Genomic DNA, 27,910 nt, shown 5'->3' on the forward strand with positions numbered 1-27,910 from the left:
ATAAATAAATAAATCCATTTCTTCACTTACTTGGTTTGGTTGTAGAAAACACAAAATATCAGTTGCATTCTTGCCAGAATAGGAGCTTGTTTTTAAAAACATTTTTACAGTACCTCCCTAAGACAAGTTGATGTATTCAGACTTAAAAAATTAGAATTAAAAATGTGTGAGAAAAATAAATTGTTTAAATATGTATCCAGATATCTGACAGCAGGTACAAGCACATCCAAACAAGTGCCACGAAATGCCTGTCACTAAGGCACCTCCTTCCTTCTGAGGGTACTAAGAGACCCTAACAATCTAAACCAATATGCAAAGAACAAACACAGATGCTTACAGCACAAATACTGGAAAAAGTTACCAAATCACAGTTTACTAATGTTTTATAAGAAAGCTGACAAACTGAGCAAAGACTTAATAAAAAGACAAAGTTATAGAAATAATGATCCCAAGATATAAAGTCAGGAACTTCACAGAGTAATAGTCACGAAGTTTTCAAATACACACAGGCAAAACTTTATTGTTCATTAGCAAAGACATTATTAAAAAAAAAAACAAAACAAAAAAACAAAACAACACAAGCTGCCTTCTTCAATAATTCCAGCAAAAATACAGTGTTTTCTATCCTTAAAGACAAATCACATTTGCAAAGTCTGACATTCTGCTCATACAGCTTCAGTCTATTATTGAAGATAAGCATTTCTAATTGTACTTCAACTTGTAAATAAATTACAAAGACAAGCATGAAGTTTGCCATTCACAGCAAAAAACACTAATTCAATGAACTTCTGTAAAAATCTTTTGCAAGATTCATGGTCTCTACAAAAGCTACACCTCAGGCAGTTAAGTTTGAAAAATGTGTGTGGTACTTTTATATTGCATTAAGTTTTCTTGACACATCTGTGCACACCAGCCATTTCAATGCTACTGTTAACACCACAAAAAACAGCATTAACTTGAGAATGGACGAAAAACCTAGAAACTCACAGCCCACTGGTTTGGGTAAAGTAAAAAGGAGGTGGTGAAATAACTTCTTCACAAGGAGAATGTGAAAAACTTACAGAGCAGTGTCAGCTTAAAGAAGAGAAGATCCCCTTTTCCTTCCCCCTCCCTGCCACACGTAGTTTTGGTTTGCATAGAAAAGGGAATGTTTTGTCTGGTTTGGTAGGCTCTTATTTTTTGGTTGAGCTATTACACAGAAAAAAAACCCACACTAAAAATCACTACAGTTTGTGTGCTTTTATGATAAAATCACATGATAAATATTTCACTTTTGGGTACCATAGTTACATCTTTTTGTTCAGGACAGGCAAAACAATTTTCCATTTCCTTTTGACATGTAACATATTCACCTGTTTCTTCTAAGTGTATTCCGAAGTCTTACTTTTCTCTAGTATTCTTTTAGTCTGTCTCAATGTTTTCAAGCATTCTTTCTAGACATCATAGCATCTTCCACACTGTGCACCTCCTGACAGCTTACTATTAAGTACCCAATAGTGATTATCCCCTCCACTCAGGCAATTCAGAGTTGCTTTCACAGACTGACATAAAACTGTTTTTTCAAGAAGGCAGAAGCATGCTTATCTTTCTCCCAAGTATAAAAACCTGAATCCCAATGGAAACAAGTTTCCTGCAAGTAGATGTACAACTGAAACAATGGATCAGGTCTCCATTTCAGTCTCCATGGTATCAGTCCTTGAAGAAGTTTTAGCTTCTGGTGGAGTCTCTCCATGTAGGTTCTGAATATCAGACAAATCAATAGTAGGCAATGGTGCTCTCCAATACAGGAATGAGTTATACTGACAGAATTCTTCTTCTTGCTTTGAAAAGAGACAAATAAAAAGGCAAAAAAACATTAACATGTATCACACCAGTACAAAATAATAAAAAGAAACTTTTGTAAAAGAAACTGAAACAAGCAAGAGTTACTCAGCTGTTCTGTTATTAACTGTTCTTACCATTTTATACAGAAGGATTTCTAAGGAAAATATCACAGAAAATCTCAACCAAATGATAATTTACTTTTCAGAGAATAGAATCATATAATCATTTAGGTTGGAAGAGATCCTCTAGATCATCAACTGCAACCATAACCTGACTCTAGCACTAAACCACGTCCCTAAGAACCTCATCTAAACACCTTTCAGACACCTCCAAGGATGGTGACTCAACCACGTCCCTGGGCAGCCTGTTCCAATGACTGACAACCCTTTCCGTGAGGAATTATTTCCTAACATCCAATCTAAACCTTCCTTGGCATAACTTGAGGCCATTTCCCATTGTACTGTCTCACCACTTGCTACGTGGGAGAACAGACCAACACCCTCCATGCTACAACCTCCTTTCAGGTAGTTGTAGACAGCGATGTCAACAGCCTGATGTCCTCAGCCTCCATGTCTAGAGGCTAAACAGTCCCAGTTTCCTTGACTGCTCCACACAAGACTTGTGCTCCAGGCCCCTCACTGGCTTCATTGCCCTTCTCTGCACTCTCTTCACCACCTCAGTGTCTTTCTTGCCATGACAGGCCCAACACTGAACACAGGATCCAAGGTGGGTCCTCACCAGCACTGAGTACAGTGGCACAATCATTTCTCCAGTCCTACTGGCCACACTATTGCTGATACAAGCCAGGATGCTGTTGGCCTTTTTGGCCACCTGGGCACACTGCTGGCTCATGTTCAGACAGCTGTCAGCCAACACCCACAGACCCCTCTCTGCCAGGCAGCTTTCCAGCTACTCTTTGCCTAGCCTGTTGCGCTGCATGGGGTTGTCGTGACCCAAGTGCAGGACTCAGCACTTGGCCTTGCTGAACCTCAGACAACTGGCCTCAGCCCATCGATCCAGCCAGCCCAGATCCCTCTGTATGGCCTTCCTACCCTGCAGCAGATCAACACTCCCACCCTACTTGGTGTCATCCTCAAAGTCACCACAGGTGCACTCAATCCCCTCATTGGCCCAAATACTGAGCCCAGGGGAACACCGCTTGTGACTGACCACCAACTGGATTTGGCTCCATTCACCACAACTCTTTGGGCATGGCCATCCAGCCAGTTCTTTACCCATCACAGAGTATACCCATCCAGGCCATGAGCTGCCAGTTTCTCCACAAGAATGGTGTGGGATATGGTGTCAAAGATTTTACTGAAATCTAAGTACACAACATCCACAGCCTTTTTGTCATCTACTAGGTGGGTCAGCTTGTCATAGAAGGAGGATAGGTTAGTCAAGCAGGACCTGCTTTTCATAAACCCATGTTGACTGGGCCTGATCACATGTGGTTTTCTTATACGTGCCATGTGATGTCACTCAGGATGATCTGCTCCATGGCCTTTCCTGACACCAAGGTCAGACTGACAGGCCTGTAGTTCTCTGGATCCTCTTTCCAGCCCTTCTTGTAGATGGGCGTGATATTTGCCAACTTCCTGTCATCTGGGACCTCCCCGTTTAGCCAGGACCGCTGATAAATAATGGAAAGTGGCCTTGTGATCACCTCCACCAGCTCCCTCAGCACCTTTGTCTGTATCTCGTCTGGCCCCATAGACTTGTGAGTGTCCAAGTAGTGTAGCAGGTCACTTCCCCTTGGAGTACTGGGGCTTCATTCTGCTCCCCATTCCTGTCTTCCGGCTCTAGAGACTGGCTACCTGAAGCACAACTGTTCTGGGTATTAAAGACTGAGGCAAAGGAGGCATTTAGTACCTCAGCCTTTCCCTCATCTTCTGTCATTATGTTTCCCCAACAGATCCATCAGGGGATGGAGATTCTCCTTAGCCCTCCTTTTGTTGCTCATGTATTTATGGAAACATTTCCTGTTGCCTTTTACAACAGTAGACAGGCTCAGCTCTAGCTGGGTTTTGGCCCTTCTGATTTTCTCCCTGCATAACCTCACAGTATTCTTGTATTCCTCTTGAGTAGCCTGACCATCCTTCCAAAGGTTATAAATCCTCTTTTTATTCCCAAGTTCCAGCCACAGCTCTCTAGTCAGCCAGGCTGGCCTTCTTCCCCGCCAGCTTGCCTTCTGGCACACAGGGACAGCCTGCTCCTGCACCAAAAAAAACCCCCTCCAACAACCAAATATGAAAACATCTAAAGGCACAGCCTGAGAAAGAAAAGCCACAACTTTCTTTGCAGATCACAGAAAAGTGTTATACTATCAAAGACCCCAACTTTTCAAAACCAGAGTCTAAAAATTGAGTTCAAAGTCTATCTGATCTGACTATACTTACAGCAACATCTGTATCACTGGATTAAATACTCTGGTCTTACTGAAAAGGTTCCAGTGGGAGGAATGGTGAGTTTACATATATCACAATTCTAGGCAGGCACCAAATTTGACCTACCACCTTTTTTTTTTTTTTTCCAAAAATAAAACTATCTTAGTACCGTGTCTTGTCTTCTGGCCTGTTGTGTAAAATGTGGTCAAGGCCATGGAGAAGAATGTACATTGTTCAAAGGCAATTAGAAGTGTCAGGAGTCAACTGTGTATTTCAATTATATCCTGACCATTAAATAACTGATCCTCTTCACTTGACCACTGCCCTCACTAGACGTTTTGGTTAAAAGACAGCTCTGATATTGCTGCTAACGACCACCCCGAAAAAAATTTTAAAAAGTAAGTTGTCAGATATAGTAGTAAGCCTGATATGCAACTTCAAACAACAGAGTCACCATCAAAATAAACTCCTCAGGCTTCCACCATACTTTAGGATGGGAATGTGGCTGAAGATAGGGTTAACTAAAGTGAACTCCAAGTAGGCTGTTTCTCATCAGTTTTTCTATAAGGAAAAAAAAAAAACCAAAACCAAAAGCTAGAAATGCTGCTTCATTGCCTCGGAATAAGAAAAACAGAAAAAAAGCGTTACAGCCCACGACCGACTAACAGCGGTAGGCACAGCATGGGCTCGGGGCCGCGGACTCTGCCCGCATGTCCCGCCAGCCCCCCCGGGACACCCGCGCCCCCGCGGTAGCGCTTCGGCTGCCACCAGCACCGCCGGCGACTTTCGCTTCCCGGAGGCGAGCAGCCCGGGCCCGCCCAGCGCGGCATCCGCCCCGGAGGCCTCCCGCCGTCCCAGCCCCGCCGCGTTACCTCAGCAACGGCGGCCCGTTCTTTGCCCCGGTCACCGGCGCGTCCCTCCGCCGTCTGCTCGTCCTGGGGCACCGCTGGCCCGCCGCGCCGCCGCCGCCTGCCGCCCGCATCCCCCTGCTCCCCGCGGGGGCTGCTCCCCCGCAGCCCAGGCCGCTTGCCCGGCGGCGCCTCCACCTCCTCCAGCTTCCGCTTCGGGGCGGCGGGGCTGGCGGCCGCCGCTTCGCCCCGGGGGCGCCGCTCGGGCGCGGCAGCGCGGGCGGGCGACGGCGGCTCGCGCAGGAGGCGTTTGGAGGGCACGTGACACACTAACGGCTCCCCGCGCCGCTTGGCCATGAGGGGCCGAACGCCGTCGCCCCGGCGGAGCGCGCGTCTCCCGCCGCGCACGCACCGACGCCGCGCGACGAACGGCGCATGCGCCGCCCGCGCCGTGCCAGCCCCACGGCCCATGGGGGGCAGGGCCGCTGGGGGCGGGGCCGCTTTCCCGCCCTCGCGGTCCGTAACGCCGCGCGCTCAGGCAGGGATGAGGCACCCGGGAACCACACCTCACCCACGGCAGAGGATGAACCAAACACGAGCGAGTACAAGTCAGACCGCAAACTTTAATATCCAAGAAAAATCAAGTCTGTTACAGACACTGAAAACGGGGGGAAGCTCACGCAGACACAACACTTCCCATTCTTTCCTTCATAACTGATTTAAGAGCATACTATATATAAATAAAAATACAGGACACCTTACATTTGTCAAATTTGCTCCATAGAAAGAAGTATCACACCGAAGAGTATGCAGCATTTTATTTCACACCCAATACCATGTGCGGTTTAATAGCAACCTCAATGAAATGGTCTCGGCTTCAGCTGACAAACACCTTAAGCATTTTTTTTCCCCCATGTATACAATTCAAAATAGGAATATGATCACAGTCAATAATACACAATTATCCCCATGCATAAAGATATAAATTCTTCAAGTTCATAATTTGTAAATAGTACTGCAGGTAAAACACTACTCATGAAGTTAATTCACAAAACTATTCTGCTTCCATCTCTTAATGCAACTGTTAAATTTTAAACGGAAAACACTGGGGGGAAAACCGGCATTTTCTAGATGAGAAATGAAAGCACATCACTATAAAGCTGACATAACTAAAAAAAAACATTTCCTAAAAATAACACAAAAATGGCACTTATGACAATGAGAGGTGGCCAAGAACAAAACCGGCAGAACAGAGGATATTAACATTCAACCCAAAAGCAAGAGTGCAATTGCCTATTCATGAAGAACAAGAAAATCACATTTCAACTACAGACTGCATAGGAGGCAGAAACTGGGCAATATTACAGATCTACAGGCTACTCAGCAAAAGCATAATCCACAGTTGCCTAATCTCATTTTATTTCAAGGACTTTGAAAATAAAGTAAAATACTAACCATGTTCTATCTACAGAAAAAAAAAATCAGAATGAACACAAAGAATCACCAAGTCCCTCAAAAATAAATAGTAAAATAAAGAAATTAAAGCAACTTTTATTTTTAGGTGTGCAAGGGTTTTTATAATTTATCTACTTGTTGCAATGGCAGTGTTGCAAACACGTTTTTCTTGGAGCAGGGTAGAACGCTGACAGTTCATTTATGGAGTTAAATCTCAGTGGTGCACTTCTAGGAAGAAGACACAGTACGACTATTTTAAGCAAAGCTCTAATCGAAAACTTCTATAGTCAAGAAGCCTTTATCCTCAACAATAATTCTGAGCAGAAAGAGGTACAGTACTGAACATACTCAGGCATGTGTTTTCTTACGCAGTGTTGAAACTATAAAAAAAGTTTGTGTTTTCCCTCCTTGCAGACTTTCAATTTCAGAACAAAGGCACAAATTTCTGGCCTTAATGGAAAAAAATCTCAAAGCCAGTAATAGATCGATCAAAGAGTTGTGACTAGGACACCGCCATGAAAAAAGCATTAGAACTAATGGGAAACAAACAAGCTACTGTCCAGTGCCATTATGATCAAATACGAAAAGCCCCTTGATTCCTTATCATGACATTTTTATATTTTGAAGAAATTTTTGAAAATGATACTTATGGTAATCAATATATTAAGAAAACAAAATGGCTCACATGATACCTCCTCTCAGTAGTTATTAATTTATGTTTTCTCATTTACATAATTTCTGACTGACAGAAGATTCATACTCTCGTATAATATCAAAATCTGTAAATTATCACCTCAGCCACATCTGCTGAGGAAAAAATAAAGTAGGATAAGGAATCAAGAAGTTACTAAAGTCACAGTGGTAAAGTGCCTGTAGTTACAAAGAAACTGCTTTACCAACTGGCCTGCACATGCTGGTAGAGATGATTAGGTTACAGAACACAATATTTACAGGTAATTTTTTTTTCCCCTTTGAGAAACAGATTTTTCTGTGGTACTACCTACAAACAGTGTTAATAACTCACCTATGTTACCACCTTCAAAAAAAGGAAAGAGATCAAGGTATAACCTGACCTTCTGTTAATTATGCTTAGTGAAAAATTACTGCTTCACTGTTTTGTCTTAAGCAGGAAGTAGGTGACTCAATATCAATATATTTTAAGACAGCACCTAACGTATTTCAGTTTCAACACTAAGACATTAATCAAAATTGGTGTTATTCCTGAACTGATGTTAACAAACCGCTTCTCTGTGATATGCTGCTTCTCCTTTACTCAGTACTCTGCTTTCACACAGTGTTTCAAATTGCGTACAGGTTCTTTATTTTGATTAAATTGTTAACAATGGTACAAAGATTAGGATTTTTATAATCATCTACTTTTTTTCAGTTCTACAGAAAATGCTGCAACAGTTCTGATGGCTACTGTATCTATCAAGAATAATTTTATCATTTTCCAAACGTTTCAGACTTCATAATTTAAGTATATATTTAGAAATACTTTTCTAAATGTGACACAGCTAGTACAGTAAGCACCACTATGCATTCCTAACATCATTAAGTAAAGAAAATAATTATAAATCCATTAAAAATGAGGCAGCATATGTGGAGAATCAGCCTGGTTATGGCAAATGTTACATTTTATTCCCAAGAAACCACTTTTGCTTCTATTTTTAATGCATTCTAAACATAAAGACAGTGTATGTCAGTATTTCCTCCTCCTTTTTCATGAGTATATTACAAATGTGTATGGCATAGTACATGTCTGGAGAGCAACAGAGACATTAAGAAAATAGACACTATCTAAATCCCATTAAGAAGGCACCACTGATTTGAGGTTGTGTCCAGACATCCCCCAGTCCACTTCATTCTCTTTTTTTTTCTGATTAATGTATTCAGACCACTTTTATTCTGGTTTTCTCACCACAAACAACACACATTCATAGTAGTATTTCATCATGGAGAGTTCATTCACAGTGTAAGTTGTCAGTACAGATTCTTTCTCCACCTGAAAAAAATGCAGTTTTCAAAATACCTTCTCTACAAGAACTATACATGTTTCTCTTATTAACAAAGAAATTGTTACATGTTTACTAGATTTCAAGGCCCATCTATAAACGCTTTTTAAAAAATGAGGACAGCAAATAATTTGCAACACACTTAAAAACCTTTATCCTAGAAGTTCTCAGCATATGACATTATGATGAACTATATTTAACATAAAGGCTTATTCAAAGGAGTTTGGTTGATACCAACACTACTCATTGCAAACTACAGCATCTTCTTACCTCTATATGGAATCCATATTGCAGTATAACATTTTTTATATCCTCATAGCTTAATTCTATAGAAAGTTCATTTCCCAAGTTTTCAAAGTGATAAAGGAGAGGACCTAGAGTAAAGATAGAATGGAAATGGCTATGAAAAACATGAAAATGTATTAAAAATCAACAGCACATACTGAAAATGCAATGAATGCTTACATCCAGAGTCATTCAAATACAGACAGAAGAACGATTTCTGTCACTCAAATGTGATTTTTTATAATCATTTCAGAATCAATGCAAAATAAGAACATATTAGTTCAGCTGCTTATTAAAAAATGAAGTCTCATTTCCCACCAGATTGTGTTTTCTGTATCCTAAAACTTCTTCAGCCTAGTATCACTGCTGTCTCCATAGAGCAGGAGGCAGAACATGCGGTGGTGTACTTGGGAGTTCTTCCTGCCTTCTGGGACTGGCCAGGACTGGTGTAATCACTGACACAAAATGTTTTATCTCCTGAGTCTTGTCTGCTATTTCTTCACCATGGGAGGCTTAATTTAAGTCTCTTTTCTTTTGAGACAAGGCATACATAGATCTGATTCCCAAAGCTAGCACAAATCAGACAGAGTAAGAAAAAAAATGTAAGGATGTATTTACACACAGAAAAAGTCAGGTTTTTTCAGAAAAACAGCAAAAAATAATACAAGACACTACATCTGTGAAACAACAAATGTTTGATTTATGAATGCAAGACCTGCCACCAGCAAGATCTACTTCTGTATTTAAATATCACATGGGGTTGATTTGATCGTAACTATCAAACATCTGGACATAATCTGAATACATCTGAGATAATTTCCAAGCCGTAGATGTTTCTACCTCTACAGAGTTTTCAGCACAGACATTAATTCCCAGAACTCCTTTCAAGTACTAGATGCCTGTTATGTGATCAAATATAAGTCAGGGCTAGTAGGAAGAGAGGTTGGTCACACTTGCCTACGTTTATCCATACTCCTCCAGGCTTTAGTATTTTCCATATAGTATCAATATAATCAATAACGTTATGTGCTGTGTCTATGAAAAAGCAAGTTGCTATGCAGTCCCAGGTATCTGCATAAAAAGCAAATTATACAAGAGATTAGTTTCAATGTTTCTACCCCTGTAAAAATTCATCATTTAAGCCTAGTCTTGATGAAATACTCAACATTAATTTTAACTAACAACAGTTGAAGGCTCTTCGTTCAATTTACAAGTAAATAAAATATTTCAATTTATGTTAACAACAGGTAAATTTTGGTTCCTGTGACCTAGGTATGTATGTGTATACACATACAAACTTTAAAATATTAAACACACTTATTATTTACACATGTAGTAAAACTTTTCATACACATATGAGACTGGTATTATATATTGTAAAATGTAAACATCATAAAACATTTTATATAAATGAAGGCCCAAATGTGATATTACTCATCTGAGCTACAAACTTCATTACCCCAACTGTTAAAAATACAACTGCAAAAACACCCAGTAATTTGGGGTGTCTCTAGTTAATATCTAGAACAACACAAGTCTGTACACTAAAGTGTACTTTCACAAATCATACAGCTTTCCCACATTTTATCCAGTATCTGAATATTTCTCCAACTGTTTTTACTAGTTTTTTTACTGATTTAACAAGCAGAATCTTTCAAAGTCTACCATTTAGAGCATGAGTCTCTCTGTTTCTCTGTAAACATATATCCTTGAAATTGCAAAATTTAAAGTTCTGTAAATAAAAAAAAAAAAATAGAAGTGTCAACTGATGCTAGTATAAGATGTTCTAACGTAAGACAGAACCTTCAGAAAATTAAGCAACTGTGAGGAAGGCTCCTACAAGAAAATATCTGCAAGTCTAGCTGCACGCAAAGGGCAGATCAATAGCTATATAATCCTAGTGAAAAACAGCTATTTGTCTACTAGGGACCAAAAAGTAGAAAATACATGTCTGAGGTGATAATCCAATACTGTGTAAGGAAAAAACAGTGACTTCTAGATAGGCATATATTAGAATATTAGACTAGATAAAAAGAACTGGGTATGACCCTTGCTCAAATCCTCAATCTGTAATTGGCAGAGCAAGCAATAAATAGGATAGTCTTCTGCAGGATAATTCAGCATTAGGTTAGTCATAAGACATTACTTCATAGCTGCAATAAGGACAGCACAATTAACCTGGTATCACAAACAAGTGATTAGTTCTACCAACAGAAGTCTCAGTCCTTCATAATTATTGTCCCCATCATGTGCTTCTGAAATATTTACTATTATACTAACAAAGTATATATGTTTCATTTAGAATTTACTACTACTGAAAGTTTGCTTTGTTTTTACAACAGAAAATGAGTCAACAAAAAATAAATATTTCTATTTTTTACACTAAAGAAGTTACTTGTTACATTCTATTTGTAACATCACTTTTATAGAACAAGTAAACCTTTCTATAATACTACTATGCTGTCTTACTCTGAAAGAGACTACTTTAGCAAAAATTTGTTAAGCAAGAAGGTGTTCATATTTTTTGTATAACTAAGAGGAAAAGAAAATGTGATTTGGAATAAGAAAACCTTATAGCAACTAGTACTTTTTGCTTAATGCTTGTAGATAACAGTTCCCTTCTATTTGTATTCATTAACTGTCCTGTAATGAATACTCTGAAAATACAGTTATATGGATAACCTAGAAGTTTGCATTTACTCACTGCACTCGGAATAAATTTCTTGAAAATCCCCTGCTGTCATAGAGAAGTTCGAACCAGAAGGAAGACTGTGAGGGTCAACATCAGGGAAATAAATTGGACGTATCTGGTCAGCAGATCTTCTGTTATTGCTAAACTGATGAATCCAGGGATAAAGCTTACACGAGTTAATTTCAGAGCATCTGCAAAATACAGGAATCAGCACAATTCAGTTTCAACTGAACACTTATCTATGATCTAGAAATGCAGGAGTCAAAGACTTACACCAACATCCACTGTAATGATGATAAAGTTCTTGCAAAAGCTACACATTTTCTAAAGCACTTTTGTATAGCTCATAACACTTCAGACTGTCCATCAATTTATGAAGTGATCAAGGAAACCAGTTTTACTCTGACACACAAATCATCACTACAAAAATAACCGCCTTTTTAATTTTAAGATTTTATTTTCCCACTTTTTATCCTTTTCCTGGACTTATTTCTCCACTAAAAAGAAAATACACAAGACTGTTTTGCAAGATTAATGAAATTTGTGACTTAGCACATTCACTAAAGCTAAGCCTTTCTGGATCATATATTTTTCTATTAAAAAAATTCAGTAAGATTAGTTCCACAAATTTTATTGGAAACATTTGTTCTCATTCTAGACTTCTCTATCTTTTCTGAACCATAATCATAGGGGTTTTGAAGCACAGCAGAACAAAATAATTTTTCGGATGCTAACTGAAAGGGTGCTTTTAGATTTCAAAAAATAAATAAAATCCATTTTGTAAAGCACAGTAGTTTTGCAGTAGGTGTCATATTAAGTTAGTAACACCCAGAGTGTTGCAATTATGCTGTGTACACATGTCTTTGTAAAATAAAATTTGTAAGTTGATCTAAGTCAACTCATTTTAAAGAGTTAAGAAAATACCATTAACATCTAAAAGGCAGCATTTCCCACAGTTCTGTAAAATAAGTTCAAAATTTAAAAAATTAAGCCACTTCCTTTCAGAGACAACAGAGGACACATCTGTCCCATAAAACACATATCAAACAAGCTGCAAGTAATCTACCAGTTTATAGGAACTACCATCTTTTGACTAGGGGATAGAAAACATCTTTGGTAAAGTTTTTGAAATAACATTTTTTACCTTCTCCATGTAATACTTTTATTTCATTTGTCAGTAAAAAAATAACACAAAACCCCCTGTATTTGAGCAGCAGCATACTGCACTCATCGACTGTCTCCATATATAATGAATAAACAAATGTAAATCAGATATATCCAGTCAGTGAGAGAAAAAAAAAAAAGGCAGGGGAAAAACCCTTCATAATATGGGCATAATTTCTTCAAGAAAGGCATTTCTATTTTGACTCAAAAAAACCAACACTCCTCCCCCCACAAATCACAACAAAAACACACCAAAAAACCCTCATGTTGGCCAATAAAAGCTGTGTGTTAACCATTCTAGCATTCTCAATATGCTTCCAGTTGATTTGTATTATCCTCAGAACATTTTTTTTAAACAATTAAAACTTCCCTACAAGTAAGATAAAGAAAATAAGAGATCTGAGCAGATTATAAAGTGTTTTTTTTTTTTCTGGGCCATACTACAGGGGAACACATACCTCCTTGTACTTTTTCTTTCCCCCATGCAAAGTATATTCATGTGGACCTTCAAAAAATTTCAAAAGGAATTCCTGACCTAACAGAGAAGACCAATTCTTGTTCATATTCAAGCTTGAAAACCTCACTTTCCAGTTTTAGTATTTTTTACTAAGTTCTCCTTCTAACATCTTTAATCGGGATGCACTTTCTTCCATAGGGGCAGGGCATTTACTATTCACTATTGAGTTAAAAAACAGGGTTCTGGAAAAAATTGATAGGCAAAATCTTACTTCTGGCAACTGATTTACAGATAAAATGCTTAACTGCTTTAATCCTAATGTATTCATGGACACGCAATAAATTCAGCAGCTCTCTCAAAGTGTCGAGATTCACCTAGACTACATTATATCCAGAAAGTAAAGATAAGCCAATTATTAGCATGAACCTTACTGGTATTAAAACTTTTTTGAACTAACCCTACTCTGACTTCAGTACAAAGTGACTTCTCTATTACTTCAACTGAGCTTTCTCAAATAACTGGGACTACTGCTAGTGAAGGGCTATGGGACTGAGGCTACTGACCCTGTACTTTGAATCTCCAGCTGCAGGAAACAGCAGATCAATGAGCTGCTCCTGTCTCCTCCACACAGACACCAGCACAGTGTTGTTTCCCCTCCTACCAGATGTCAAAGGAATGTAACGTGTGTCCTCCAGCTCTAGATTGCCTGAAAACTTCAGTATGCTTTCCAGAAGCTGGAAAACAGCTTACGCTCTTCAGATTTTGCTCTTCCAAAACATCTAAATTACATGTGTCTGTACATCACCAGTGATCACCTCTGCCATTAAAACCAGAAGTCATCTAAACACTAGAAAAATACACGAGTAATTAGAACTTTATCCATATAAGAGAAAGCACAATTTCCCATACAAGGACTATAGCAGCGCTGCAGCCATTGTAGCTTAACTATTCCAGGGTCAATTTATTCTCAAATTAAGAGCTTCCTCAATGGAATAATGCACTATAATTAATTTCAAATACTTACAATGACTATAGTTAGCCTTGACACTCTCTCCACACCACGTTATGTAACTTTATCCACATGAACAAAAGTTCAAAATTTAAGAGAATCAAGGTTTTTTTACACGTGTAAAAATCAGCAGATACCACTTTGTGTACAGAAGACTTAAGTCACTGTACCGCAGCTAGGAGCCCACTGCAGTAGTTGCCTTGACACTCAATACAGTACTTTGTCTTCCTAAATATAAACCAAGGTCAGAGAAAGAAGGTGGATCCAAACTGTAAACACGTTATCAAAATCCTCATGCTTTTAGCAACTGAGAACACAAGTTAATTAAATTAAGACTAGCTGAAAGCTGATTTGCAAAATCTTTCTTTCTTACAACTGTTCCGTAACTAGTATCTTCAACTCATACTGATAATTGCTGTTTTCTTCTAGTTCCAAGAAGGCAAACATGTCCATTTCAGAAGGCTAACTGGGAACAGCCACTTAAGACTAAAATGACAGATCCCAAAAGTCCCTAAAACCTTAACAGACATCAGAAGTCCACAGTGAGATCTGGCAGCAAGGGCTGGTGAGGCTTCAACTGAACCAGCTGAAACTCAGAGTCAGGGTAGCAGTATTCCCTTCCACGCTAGCAAAAAGACTTGCAACTGATAATCTGCCCAGCAAAGCTGAAGACTACAGCAGCTGAGCAACACTCAATTTTGCTATTCAAGATATGATACTATTAGTAAGTCTAAATGACATACACCTCTTCACTAAATACCTTATATACATTAGAAAAATATGAGCATTACAGGCTAAGAATGATTACTACTGTAAGTTAAGCATGGGTCTTAAGGAGAATTCCACATATAGGCCCAAGACTCATTATTTAAGGAAGACAAAACCCATGCCTTCAGAGGCAACTAGGAGTGAAGCTAACTTTCAGATTTGAACCACTATGACAGCTGATCAGTGGTCCCAAAGAAGGGATATGAACACTTTTCTGCTGCTTTAAATAATTTCAGAAGTTTCAAAGAGCCTAAGAGCCAGGAGGGCTGTATAGCTAAAGACAAGAAGAATGTGACCTTCTTTCAGTAGCTGCAAGGCATTAGACCAGTTCAACTGTAGTATACACTTTCACCACCAGATGAGTCACTTAAGAACAATATAAAAGCTCTATACCAAACACCTGTTTTCATCACATTGACCACTACTGTTTTAAGCAGACATGCAGCAGCTGTAATAAACAGTGTTTTCTCCTTGTTTCTGAACAGTAAGCTATTAATATAATGGATTTGTGGACAATCAGACAAATTTGTCTCTGTGGACAAACAGGGCTCCAAAATGTCACAGTAATATAGAATATAAGCCAATAGTTTTGGTGTTTTCAGCAAAGGTGTCTAATTCAGATTGAAGAATGAGTTAACTGGCAAATTCTGTCTCTCTGAACTTGGTAGCAGCTCCCCCCCAAAATAAAACACCCCCCAGACCTCTTTCATATTTGCCCACCATAGTCCCCACTCCTCTTTCTTAAAAGAACAGCTACAGTAGATGCCTTCTTTCCCCTCTAACAAGTTTGTCATGAAAACAGTAATTTTCCAATGCAAGTGACAGAATAACAAATACAGAAACGTCATTCTAAATTAAACCCGTAAAGTGAAATTTACTACATTCAAATTTAGTACCGCAGCATAATTGTAGAACATTAGCTGTATCATTTTTGCTGTTACTCAGTGACAGGCCTTGCCTAAGAAGTGGATTACTGTGCTTTAGTGATTTTCATGTCAAAACAGTGCCTAAAATTTTAGTACGGAATGTAACACTTCAACAGGTTTCCTGTGTTATTAATCACCACCACTAAGTATCATGCACATACTAACTAGTTCATATTTGACACCGGTGATTACAGTGTGCATTTTACAGAAACAGACGTGAAAGCAATCATAAAATCTACTCAACATTATGCAGAAGATCTGCAGCACAATCTAGGGATTTAAGTCTCATAACAAAAGCCATGTTACCTGATATAATTTTAATGAGTCACAATACAATGCCTCCCTCCCCCATTTATCCCACTGTCTTTTTTTTCTTCTTTATTAAAACATTCTCAGAAGTGGTTATGTGTGTCCTATGTTAGGACTTACAAATCTATTCTTTTGAGTTTTACTTATTCAAGGTTCTCTCATTTATAATTTTGCCTCCCTAGGTTTCAGTCAGTAAGTAAAACATAAGCTATGTACCTGTTGAGTACAAAGTTAGAAGAAAAGAGCATAAAGAGGCTCCATTCATTTCCTTGGCAAGCATAACCGAGCATAGCTATTTCCCACGCCAATCTACCTAGCCCAGCACCAGGTACCAGGATATTAACTTTGGAGATATCCCTGCAACAGAACAAAAATAATAGTTAAGTCTTTATCTGATACCTCTTAACAAAACTTACAGAGGGCTAGTTAAACATTTTTCCCCATATACTTCGATATTTTAATATATTTCCTGTATGACTTTAAATGCAAACCAAATGAGTTCTCAGATTGGCTAACTGTACAGTCAAAACAACCACAGAAAATTACTCAAAAGAACATATACAGCCCTCATTCAGAATACAGATCATAATTACAAAACATTTTTTTTCGGCAAACTTTCGCAGTTATCAAGCTAGAAATCTCTTAAGTGAATACAAGAAAGAACACTGTCAAATATCATCATTTATTTTTCTATGAGGTGCACTGGTTGCTAGTAAATATTCTAGAAATCTTCTTGCTTACATTACATGAAAAACAAACACATATTTTGACATCAGAAACACAAAGCAAAGCCAACTTCCATAAGCTGATGAGCAATTTGGACTGTAAAAGCCTTAAAGTAGTTACCTTCTCAGCAATTGTGGGTTTTACATATGCCGTTCACCGATTTTACTCAAGCACATTAAGTGACATAAGATTTTTCTAAATCAAAATACATTGCATGCCCCTAACCCTCCACTTTCCCTATCTAGATATCAAATTGAAGACAACCAGAAGACATCCAGCAGTGCGTGTTTACTGAGACACCTAGAAAAATCTCTCCCATCTCCAACTTTAGTAACTAATAAATAGAACCAGGAATCTCAAAATTTTCTCCTCTTTCAGGCAGAAAAGGTAATATATATGTATTCTAACCATCAGCCTTCCCTCACAATACAATCAAACCTTCACTTAGAAAGCAAAAACTGCTTCGACACCAAACTGAAAGACACATCACCTAAAAAGAAATATTTTTTTCCATTTCCAGTCATAAACAGGACTTCATAATTTCATATACCAACAAGCCAAGTGTGTACACTCAGACCACCCTCCCTTTTGCGTGTCACCTTCAAAGACAAAACATACATGTACCAATTTATATGCAACTAAACAAAGGAAGCCACAATCAGTACTTCCAAACATAAAATGGAAACAAAATGCAAAGTCTTTGACTACATAAAAATTCAGGATGCCAGAAAGGGTTCAAAAGAGCATGCTGCATAAGCATGAAGAGGAGTTATGTAAATTCTGAGAAGTAGTACATTTCTGAAGACATTACCCCAAACAAAGCATTATTATTTTCTAAAGGCCACACAAACTAACAAAGCAGTTTTAACAGTGACCTTCAGTTTGTGGTTTAATCATCTGACTAGTGAAGCCTCCCAGATGGAAAACCAAAGTTGTTCTCATTTCTGATTTTCATTTCCATTCCATTATACTTTAAGATTCATTTTCTGATTAACAAGCAGGAAATCAAGACTTCGCTAATACTTAAGAGCACTTCTCCGAAGCAACAGTTCTCCCTACCTCTCTTCTAGAAGGAAAGCCAGAAGAAAGTTAGCCAGAAAGTCCTACTGAAAAAAGAAATGTTAATTAAGGGGAAAACTACCAGATCAAGATGAAAATTTTGAAAACAGGAACTCAGAAGAACAAGGAAGAATATCGACTTTCTAAGGGAAGCTAGTAAAAACAATCTTATTTGCTTCTATTTGTAGTGGTACAATGTTATCCTAAATGTATTTCTAACTTTATTTATTTCCTTATATATAACTTTATTTATGATGTATTCAGATTAGCTTTACACAGATTTTTACAGCTCTATGTGGATGCTTCTACAATGAGTGGGTTGAAAAGCCTTATGCTACTTCCAAGTGGCACTGATTAGAAAAGACACTTCTCTTAAAACAATCTAATAACTATGCAGGTGTAATCACATTTTGAAATCTGCACCTTTATTCATCCTAAAACAACATAAAGCCTCTAACAGGCAAGTGAGTTGATTTTAAATTGCTTGTAAATATAAAGCTTTTGTATCTCTGAACTAATTTTCCCAATTCCCACTCTTAGAAAATAGTTGATTTTAACTAAACTCCCCTTTGCACCTTTAGTAAGGGATTAAAGTCTGTTTGGAAACTTGTTAGCAATTTAATTTCTATCTACACTCTTCATATCTGTTGCTAGGGTCTGGTGGTGGCCACCAACTTCATTTCAGCATACAGGGCACAGCTAATAGAACACACTATAATCAAACCTGAGGCCATAACACTGAGATGAGCCTTCCAAATTGGTTCAAGAGCTATAATCAGAAATTAGATATGTGGCAAACCTACTGCATAACAAGTACTGAATGTTGATAGTGTCCAGCTATCAAAAGCAACGTTCAAACACCTTTAGCTTTTCAAGACTTAAAAGGAATTGTTAGTGAAAAATAAAGAATTTTTAAAAAATGAAGGTACAAAACCAGTGATAGTGGGAGCACTTCAATGGCCTGTATTATGCTATCATTCGAATCATCAGGACCGCTAAAAACCAGCACAGAAACTGGCTGAAGTCATAAGATAATTTAGGAGGCTAGAAAGACTTGGCTTTTTTTTTCAGTGGATATGTAATTGCAGCAATTACAAAGACAACTAAAAAAATTACTATGATAACTGATAATAATCCATGGTTATCCACAGTGAAAACTATCCTCAAACTAGCCAGTAGCAGGAGGATTTCTATGACACAGATCTAGCATAGGTTAGGAACACAAATGGGTATCCAACAAATACTCACTACAAACCTGTGGGGTAGCAGGGAATAAACACTGGCCCATTAACCTGACAGGTGTGGGGAGAGGAGGCTGGCCAAAGAGCAAGGCAACGGGCTGCATGGTTGTTTGTCTCAACTCCTGAAACTGCAGCAGCCTTGCAGTGGAGAAATATCAGAAACAACTAAAATCTGCCATGCCATTGTTGCACTGCATTTTGCAGTGTGATATATTTAGAACGCCATTAATTAAGATTTTAACTTGGTGTACTTTTTTTAAGGGAAAAATTACACAACAAAAATAGAGGCTTCTTATTTTATGACTACTGTGCTTTAACAAAAAAATGATGGTGCTGAAGGGGTAGACTGAAGTTCAGTAAAAGAAAGGTCAGTGTCTATGACTAAACACAAACCTCATTTTCGTAAACGAAATAAACACTGCAACCCTGTGTTAGCTAAGACTGATAAGTGCTAATATACAGCATATACACAGAAATCAGTGGAAACGGCATAGAATCACACTGTGGAATTGCATCTTTCCTGATGTCTTCTATATGTAACGTCTGTAAATTTAGATAGTGAACAGGTCTAATAGTATTTACCATTACTTACCATAATCACATTCACAGAATTTTTTTAACTACTATTTTTCAAATAAAATAATGAAGATAGCTAAAAAGCACAATCACTTGAAGACCAACTATTCTCCAACCTTAGCAGCTGAGGTTTCTATACTTCCATGTAAAGACTTGAAAAGCCTTCAGTGGACTGCAATAACACTGAAGACATAGTTTGTTCTTAAATCCAATGCTTATAGCAAGTTTAGGCAAAGCACAAACTATGATGAAATTAAAAACCCTATAGAGACAGATGTGTTTTATATAAGGTAAACAACAGAAATTTTACCATCACTAGAAATGTGGCTGAGCACATGCAGGAAGTATAGCCAAGCTCAGCCTTACAACAAATAATAAGCTGTGTTTTTTAGATAAAATGGAAACTAAGCACTGGTGACTGGGGCCATCCTACTTAGCGTCTTGGAAAATGCAATGAATTGCTGGACTGCACGATAGATTAAAATCTCAAGTGGCTTCAGGGGCCAAGTTAATGAATTAAAGAACACTTCAGAGAAAATACCTTAGGTTTACCATTCTCCACTGTGGAATTATAATTAACTAAAAGGTTAATAATTTCTTTGCTTCCTTTTGGACAAAAGTTGATGATCTTTACATCCTTTCCCATAAGGAGGAACAGTTACAGTGAAAGTGAAATGAAAGAAAATAAAGCAAACAAAAGTAGGAAAAAAATAATACATCAGTATGCTCATTTAGATTTTCAACTTAATGTTCCACATAAAAATGCTTTAACAAACAAGAAATAATAATATTTCAAGAAATAATAATGTATCTATGTGTTAGTATTTTCTCCTACAGAAAGCAGTAATCATGTTTCATTGAGATCCAAGAAATCCAAGAAATTTAAATGGCATCATCAGAAGGCAGACAACATTACAGACATCCTGTGAGCTCAAACAAATTCTAACACGAATAATAAAGGAAATCTGACAGTTCTTCAGGAAGACCTTGTCTCATGGGACTTCACTTAAACTGCTTTGTTGATCCTATTAACAGAGTCTGTGTTAAGGTGCTAAGCAGAAAGAAGGAATTTTCTCTGAAGAGGAACGGGAGGCAGAAACACCTTCTGCTGTTTTATTTTTAGACTACAGTCTTCTCAGAAGACTGGGCTGAAAAACAAGATAGCTAGCACCTTATCACAAGACTGTTCTTATTTACCCTTGCTTGTATCTCTTCTGCATGACAGAAAAGTAAGCACGTAGAGCGCTTCATTTATTTTCCCTTTCTCTGCATAACAACTGAACCAATACAGGCCAATCGTGCAAAGAGCAACAAAGCAACACGAGCATGCATGGAACGAGATATACACGATAGTTTCAAAAATTTAAACAACTTTTTCACATTATTCCAATGCATGAAATCAATAATGTTAACAAATATTGTTAACTAGAATCTGAATGTACAATTCCATCGAAAATATTAAAAAAGCAAAAGGTGACTTGTATTGACAACTTTAAAGGAATTATTTATTCATAATTTTCAACCCAAAAGACACCAAGGCAAAGCTCTTGTCATCACCCAGTGCCAACAATACACTTTTACTCCAGCGTTTTCATCATCTCAAGAGACTGCAGTACTTGGTGCCACAAAAGGGAACTCCAAAGAAACATCTTCCCGCATTAGTGCCCACAGTGAGTTCTCTCCAGAGGAAATGGACTTTGCATCCACTACACACAGCAGTCAGACCAATTTCACTACGGCCCGCTCAGGCCATGTCTATCTGTTCAATTAGAAACAACTGCTCCCCTCCAAAACAGTGAAAAAGGAACAAACTGGCCAGCCAGCCGGCCCTGGCAGGGATGTTACTTCTTGCACAACGGTGGGGCAGCACTGACAGTTAATACACTGCTTCTTGCCTCAAAAAGCTAAGTACACCTGAGCTGGAGAGCCTCTGTCACTAGGAAAAAGAGAGAGCTGATGGCAGTAAGTAACAACACATACACAGAGAACAGGTTTTACGTAAGTGCTTCTACAGCTCCATAACGATAATTAATATTAAATAAATAGGTATGTAATACGTATTTTATAAATAAAAAATGTTTAATTTGACAAACTCCAACTTTTACTGGAGATGTTTGAGATTTCTGTAGAGACAAAAAACCCTAACTGGGAATTCAGAGCCATGACAACAGGGACAGAAGCACTGTCATATCAGGTGTGTTTGACAACAACAACAACAGAATTCCTAGTGAAGAAGCACAAAGCCATCAACTTCAGATTCACCCAACCTGTTACCACATGTTGCTTCCTAATACCAACTGGATGTTTTGAAATAGTGATCCTTGATGATAAATTAGAAGACTTTCCAAATTCAGTCATGAATCTCTAAGACTTGACTTAAGTTACTTCTCCCATAATGAAAATGCTTTAAAAGCCAGCATACAGAGAAAAATGTGCTATCTTCGAGATTAGAATGATTACTTTCAAAACTATGACTCTTCCTACAGATGTGTACATAAGAGGTACATCAGGTAACCTATAGTATCTAATTCATTTTTATCTTACATGGGGCACTATTAGCACTAAAAACATATTGTAGAAAGTTTACCTTCAGAAAAAGCATCTTTGGTGGTGCATCCACCTTAAGTTAACCCAAAGCAAAGGAGAAATCAATGATAACCACTCCATGTTCTGCAACCACTAACAATCTTGATTAATGGAATTAAAAGATGACCAGCAGAACTTGCTTTCAAATTGGCACAAGTGCATTATTAGCAATTAGTGAGAAAGAAGAAAGCCCACGGAAACACCCAGCTATATCAAACCGAAGTTCTGACCTGTTACATTTATGAGTACAAAGTTCACAAATTTTCCCATTATAAATGTGAAGTTTAAACTGAAAAGTACTTTACGATGACTTGGCTGACTAAGTTGCAGAAACATTACACATAGAATTCTTACAGCAGTAGTATCTTCTGAGATTCTACCAGTATACTTCTACTTAAAGTTACCTAAAAAAAACCCTGCACCAATTACTATTTTGGTGGCATTAACAAGCTAAAGCAGTTACAAAGCTACCCTCACAGATGCAGAAAAGCTCTTTTCAAGACTTACCTTGTAACATCTGTCTGAAATCAAGGCTAGAATTCAGTATTTAGAGCATAAATTTTTAGTGCAATAAAGCCACACTGGAGCTTCTAAGTTTTCTTCCCTCCTTTTTCATTCTACCATGAAAGACAATACTCATATTTGCTGTCACAAAGATCCTTCCTTTTATCTGCAGTTCATGCAGTACATGCACTCTGAGAATCTGCAAACTTTACCTCACTGAGCACAGCTGAGTTAACTCCACAGCCTCCCAAGGTCTCTTAAACGTTAACAGATATCCCACCATATCAAGCTGCAAAAAAACAATTACTCCTGGTTTACCTGTTATTCCTTTGTGAAGTTTATGATTATGCTCTTTTCCAACACCTTGCATTAGAAACAAAAACTTTCTTGATCAAAAAATAAATTCCACTGTATTCACAGTAATTTCTATATTTTTAAATCCAAATTTTTCATTACTTCATAAAAACTTTGTTAGATTTCTGCAACAGTGGACACCCAAAAAAAAAAAAGTCTTAAAACACTATTACCATCTTTCTTTCGGAAAGTTCTTTACAATTTCACTAATGATTGGCTGGTAGCAGGAATCTCTCTCAGGCTTTCCCTCTTCGCTCCAGTCTCTCACAAATTGTTTCAAAGTGGATTTTAATTTATCCATGTCAAAAGTTGAAGCTGGTGTAATCTTCCCTCTTCCCTGATTAAAGTGGAGGAAAAAAAAAAAAAAAGGTTAATGGAAAACATATGAAGTTTCTTCAGTCTTAGGAAAAAAAAACAAACAACAAAACCACACAAACAAGCAAAGAAACAAAATCAAAAACAGATAAAAGCCATGCTATAAGGCCTACTGGGAGTTTTAGCTGACAGAGCACTCGCTTTTCACTCCTGGCACCCCGGCTCAAATCCAACCTAGAATCCTACACAAATTAAGATTGCTGGTTTAAGTTCAGCACCAAAGAGACCAGGCTCCACATCAAAAAAACAATGCAAAAAGTATGGCATAGCACAGCATAATCAATAGTCCTCACTCAAGGACTAGGGCTTTGCTAATGCAGAGTCTGAACTGCTTACACTGAGAAGAGAATCCCTTTAGGTACTTATGAGGCAATACTGAGCAGCTCACGTTAGAGTTGCCCATTACTGTACCCTGCCTGCAGATACCAAAAAAGGACTTCAGTTTCCATATCTGCCAGTCTGAGTGCAATTTTTTTTTATAGAGATGCACAACTGAAAAAGCAGATAAGTAGTGAAAAAGTTTTCAGATGATAACATTAAAAATACTTGGCCTACCTAAAACTGTAACTGATTTAGAATGCAATAACATATAACAACCTACAGTAAGACAGACAATACCTTTTATGCTCTAAACTGTCAACTGAAAAAAATAACTTTGAAATGTAGTAAGGGTAGAGCTAGAACTCTGGAGTGAAAAACTGCTTTTTCAAAATACATGATTACTGTCATCTGCCAGATTCACCATTAGTTTTTTTAACAGTAACTAAAGGACTAACCACAAATCATTTTATTAAACGTCAGCTCTACAAGATGTGAAAGACAAGAGTGAGAAAACATAAGCAAACAAGAAGCAAGAAAGGAGAAAGGCAAAAGGAAAGAAAGTCAGGAAGCCTAAAGTTACGAAAAAAGAAGGCAGAAAATCCAAAAGCATACAAAATTTAAATCTGGAGTATGAAAAAGTCCATTTTAACATACATCTTCTCCATATTCTTTATTTTCAAACATATGAGCACAGTCATTCACAATGGTCTGTAGTATCTGTTGATTATGATCAATGCACTTCCGAATCTTGTCAAGGTGAGGAAGGAATTGAGGAAGAAGACTCTGTTGGTTAGCTGGGAGAGATTTAAACTGCCTCTCTGTTCTGTTCACTCGTTCATGCATATTCGTTCTAAAAACCAAAAAGTTTAAGGTCATTGAGATATTTAGAAGCAATACACACACTAAATACAGATAATTAACTTTAAACTACTCCAATTACAATTATTCATTTCTTTAGACACAGAAAGTGACCAGACTTTGTAATTCCTCACTAGAAAACGCGTTTTCAATAATTTTTAGGCAAAATGGTTGTTTTAAGCCCTAGTTCTATATTACCACTTTTTTTAACATGTTGCCGCTTAAGAGGGCCATTGTTTTCTTCTTGCAGTTTTATCATCTGCCACTCACTTCCAGCACAGGTGATCAATACATAGATCTAAAATATTTAATGAACAGCCAGCCTCCAAAGCCATAAAGACCAGCCAGATTGTTTCACAAATTCCATTTAAATGGAATGAATTGCTGAATGTAGTGATAAACTTTGGATGAAATAACAAGAAGTGGAATGGGAACAGGGATATTAAAAATCAACTACTACTGAAAGAACCCTACAAGTCACAGCCGGACCATACTGGCATTCTAGCCGTCGCACTAAGATACTAAGCTACCTTCTTTTAACTGCATATTCCCCTCAAGTATGAGTACTGTTACTTGATCATGTAACTGATCCAAGTTAAAAATAACTCTTCCATTTCCCCAAAATAAAAGTTCCATTAAAAAGACGAATCTACTGCCAGGAGAAAGAGGTCTGTTTTCTCTTTTCTCTTCCTTCTCCTCACCCAAAACAGTGCTGCCCTCCACCTTGTTCCAGCACTCAGCAGACCTATCATAAAGCTCATTTAACTTGCTAACCCTGAAGAGACCCTGACACAGACTTGCTTGATTTGATTTCTGTCAGTTTAGCTAGCAAAGTTGGCTGAGTACGTTCATAGGGACTCTAGAGAGGTCATAAAACCAGGACAAGCAATACAGCCCCTTTTGGCAGCAGCGAGTCATTTTATCAGGTCAAGTCATAACTCAGTTTCTCAAACTCTTGTGTCAGCAGCACGGAATTGAAAACTAGCCATCAGAGAGCATAAGTTGCAACTGCTGCAATTTTAGTCTAGAAATTTGATGAGTTAATATCTCCAACATTACATATGTGCTACTGAGAAAAGCATGTTCATTGCAACAGCTACACCAGTTTTAAATTACCTTTAAGAACCAAAAAAAAGAGAAGGAACAATAACAAAAAGAAACCGATCCACTATATAAAGCATGTAAGCTCAACTTAACATAATCTTGAAAGTTTTATCAGAAAAATTCTTTCAACCATGATACTCCACCCTTTCATGTTGAATTGCAACCTTCTAGCAGGACTAATAATTCACTGTAATCAGAACTACATACAAATAATGAAGCCTCAAGACCACAGTAACTTTAGTGTGGACTCACCTGAAAATGTGTTATTGCCTTACTCACACAGATGTTTCAAATTAAATTATTTTTAACTACTAAGATATGTTACTTCACTTATATTCAGTGTTATTTATTTGAGGCAGAAGTAATTCACTTTCTGTACCGAAATTTTGAGCCCTATCCTTTTGTTATGTGTTTACTGAAACTGAAGTATTCAAAAACAACTCAGAAAAACAGCTCAGGTTGATAAAGACGTTCCCAGCTTCTAAGGCCTGAGGATGCAATTACATCACAGATCTAAGAAAACTACAGTTGACTGTTGCACTAACATAAAGTTTTTAGTATGGCCAAACTGAATTACAGAATTCAGTTTGGAAAAATACATCGAAGTATCATCTAGACCAACCTCCCACTCAAACGGTAGTCCTGGAAAACAAAAAATCCCTATATAAAAACAGCAAACAGAATAAAAATCACCCACTCCTTCCAAGAACCATCATGTAAAAATTATACTTGTCTAATGTTAATAGAATAGGTGAAGCACACAATAACAATTCACATGATGCGGGTTTGTCAACTGATGCATAGAAATATACAGTGTAGCTACATCCCAAATCTGCTTCCCAAACCTAGAGTAACAGAGACTGTTTACCAAAGTACTATAGAGGACTGAACTTTTTCGGCCAGTCCCCCCTACCAGCAGTTTGAGTAATTTTCGTCTCCTCTTCCATCTAATGCATTCAGACATAAAGCTGGGTCCTTCCTCACACCTATGGGGCCACAAAGACATCTTCTGACTCAATAGCTGTCTAAAAAACCCAAGTTATAACAAAATAGCATCCATTAGCCCTAACAACAGGTCTTCAGCGCTAATTAACAGTCTGTCAAAAACTTCCCCAACAATCCTGCGTCTCTGCCAGCAGGTGCTACTGTCGTTTTGAGTACTTGACAGCGTCTCAAAGCATTTTGACCTATAAAGAGAGATTCTACACCCTTTTCAGGTGCATCGCACTTCCTTTTTTGTGCTTCCTGGCTGACAAGGGCACCGAGGCAGCTTCGTCCGCATGCAGACGGGCGAGGGGAGCACAGGCTCCCTCCTGACCCGGGCTTCCGCTCCCGCCGCAGGCACGGCGCCTCCCGGAGCACGGGCCGCGGGAGGCGGACGCACCACCGGCTCAGAGGAGCCAAGAGCCCCGGAGCGCCGCCCGCACGGCCGGCGAGCTCCCGAGCCCTGGGAGCCAGGCAGGTGCGAGGACGCGGCGGACGGGACGGGGCCCCGGCAGGGCCTCCGCACACAGCGGCCGGTCTCGGTTACCCGTAGTATCGGAAGGCGTTGATGATCCTCCGGAAATGCTCCCGCTCCAGCCGCTCCTCCTCCGCCTCCTCCTCCCCGCTGGCCGCCAGCACCCTCGGCTGTTCAGGCTGCCGCCTCCGCCGCTCCTCGCTCGGCGCGGCCGCCTGCTCCCCTTCGGGCTCGCTGCCTCCACCGCCCGCGCTCTCCCCCGGCCACGGCGGCTGCTCCCGCTCCTCCTCGTGGCCCCGCCGCAGCCCCCTGCGCATCGCCTTGGCCGGCGGGTCCCTCTCGGCCGCGGGGCGCGGCGGCAGCGGCGGCTGCGCTTTGCGGGACACAGCGCACGTGGCCGACATCCCCAAAACCACCGCCGCCAACGGTCACTTCCGGCGCGGGGTGAGGGAGGCGGCACGGGGCGCGCTGGACCGTGCGATCAGGCAGGGAGTCTCGCGAGAAGACGATCGTGCGCAGGCGCACTGCGGCGGGGGCGGGGCCGCGAGCGTCACTCGGGCGGGGCCGGGAAGTTAACGGGACAGCCCGTGCGGTAGGGAGCGGGAGCC

General features: G+C 39.0%; 3 protein-coding genes across 7 annotated transcripts in view; all 3 read right to left on the reverse strand.

Moving 5' to 3' along the window:
• Positions 1 to 492: 492 nt before the first annotated feature.
• CZH9orf40 (chromosome Z C9orf40 homolog) lies at positions 493 to 5,511 on the reverse strand. The gene is given in 3 exon segments (XM_065046017.1): positions 493 to 1,820; positions 5,084 to 5,427; positions 5,430 to 5,511. Coding segments are annotated over 3 exon segments (570 nt in total). The 5' UTR covers positions 5,497 to 5,511; the 3' UTR covers positions 493 to 1,661.
• Positions 5,512 to 5,662: 151 nt separating this feature from the next.
• On the reverse strand, positions 5,663 to 27,804 carry CARNMT1 (carnosine N-methyltransferase 1). Its single transcript, XM_065046004.1, has 8 exons — positions 27,375 to 27,804; positions 24,536 to 24,731; positions 23,359 to 23,522; positions 16,356 to 16,496; positions 11,519 to 11,697; positions 9,772 to 9,885; positions 8,800 to 8,903; positions 5,663 to 8,519 (listed from the first exon to the last, which is right to left on the reverse strand). Exons 1-8 carry the CDS (start codon positions 27,704 to 27,706, stop codon positions 8,418 to 8,420), a joined length of 1,332 nt encoding a protein of 443 aa, XP_064902076.1. The 5' UTR covers positions 27,707 to 27,804; the 3' UTR covers positions 5,663 to 8,417.
• Positions 5,663 to 27,910, reverse strand: part of NMRK1 (nicotinamide riboside kinase 1) — a 38,079-nt gene continuing 15,831 nt past the window's right edge. For all 5 annotated transcript variants that reach the window (XM_065046011.1, XM_065046006.1, XM_065046008.1 and 2 more), the window contains 7 exons: positions 24,536 to 24,731; positions 23,359 to 23,522; positions 16,356 to 16,496; positions 11,519 to 11,697; positions 9,772 to 9,885; positions 8,800 to 8,903; positions 5,663 to 8,519 (listed from right to left, as the gene is read on the reverse strand). In XM_065046011.1, the coding sequence (XP_064902083.1) occupies positions 24,709 to 24,731 (23 nt within the window). In that variant the 3' untranslated portion in view covers positions 5,663 to 8,519; positions 8,800 to 8,903; positions 9,772 to 9,885; ... (2 more) ...; positions 23,359 to 23,522; positions 24,536 to 24,708. The remainder of the gene's footprint in view (positions 8,520 to 8,799; positions 8,904 to 9,771; positions 9,886 to 11,518; positions 11,698 to 16,355; positions 16,497 to 23,358; positions 23,523 to 24,535; positions 24,732 to 27,910) is intronic.

The sequence above is a fragment of the Columba livia genome, chromosome Z (genome assembly GCF_036013475.1).
Source record: "Columba livia isolate bColLiv1 breed racing homer chromosome Z, bColLiv1.pat.W.v2, whole genome shotgun sequence".
Classification (NCBI taxonomy): Eukaryota; Metazoa; Chordata; class Aves; order Columbiformes; family Columbidae; genus Columba; species Columba livia.

Coding starts and splice junctions, on each gene's coding strand:
- CARNMT1 (XM_065046004.1), bottom strand. CDS start 27,706: ATGTCGGCCACGTGCGCTGTGTCCCGCAAAGCGCAGCCGCCGCTGCCG. Junction 24,732..27,374: donor AACGCCTTCCGATACTACGG/GTAACCGAGACC, acceptor TTTGGTTTTTAG/AACGAATATGCATGAACGAG. Junction 9,886..11,518: donor AGAAATTTATTCCGAGTGCA/GTGAGTAAATGC, acceptor CTTTTTATGCAG/ATACCTGGGACTGCATAGCA.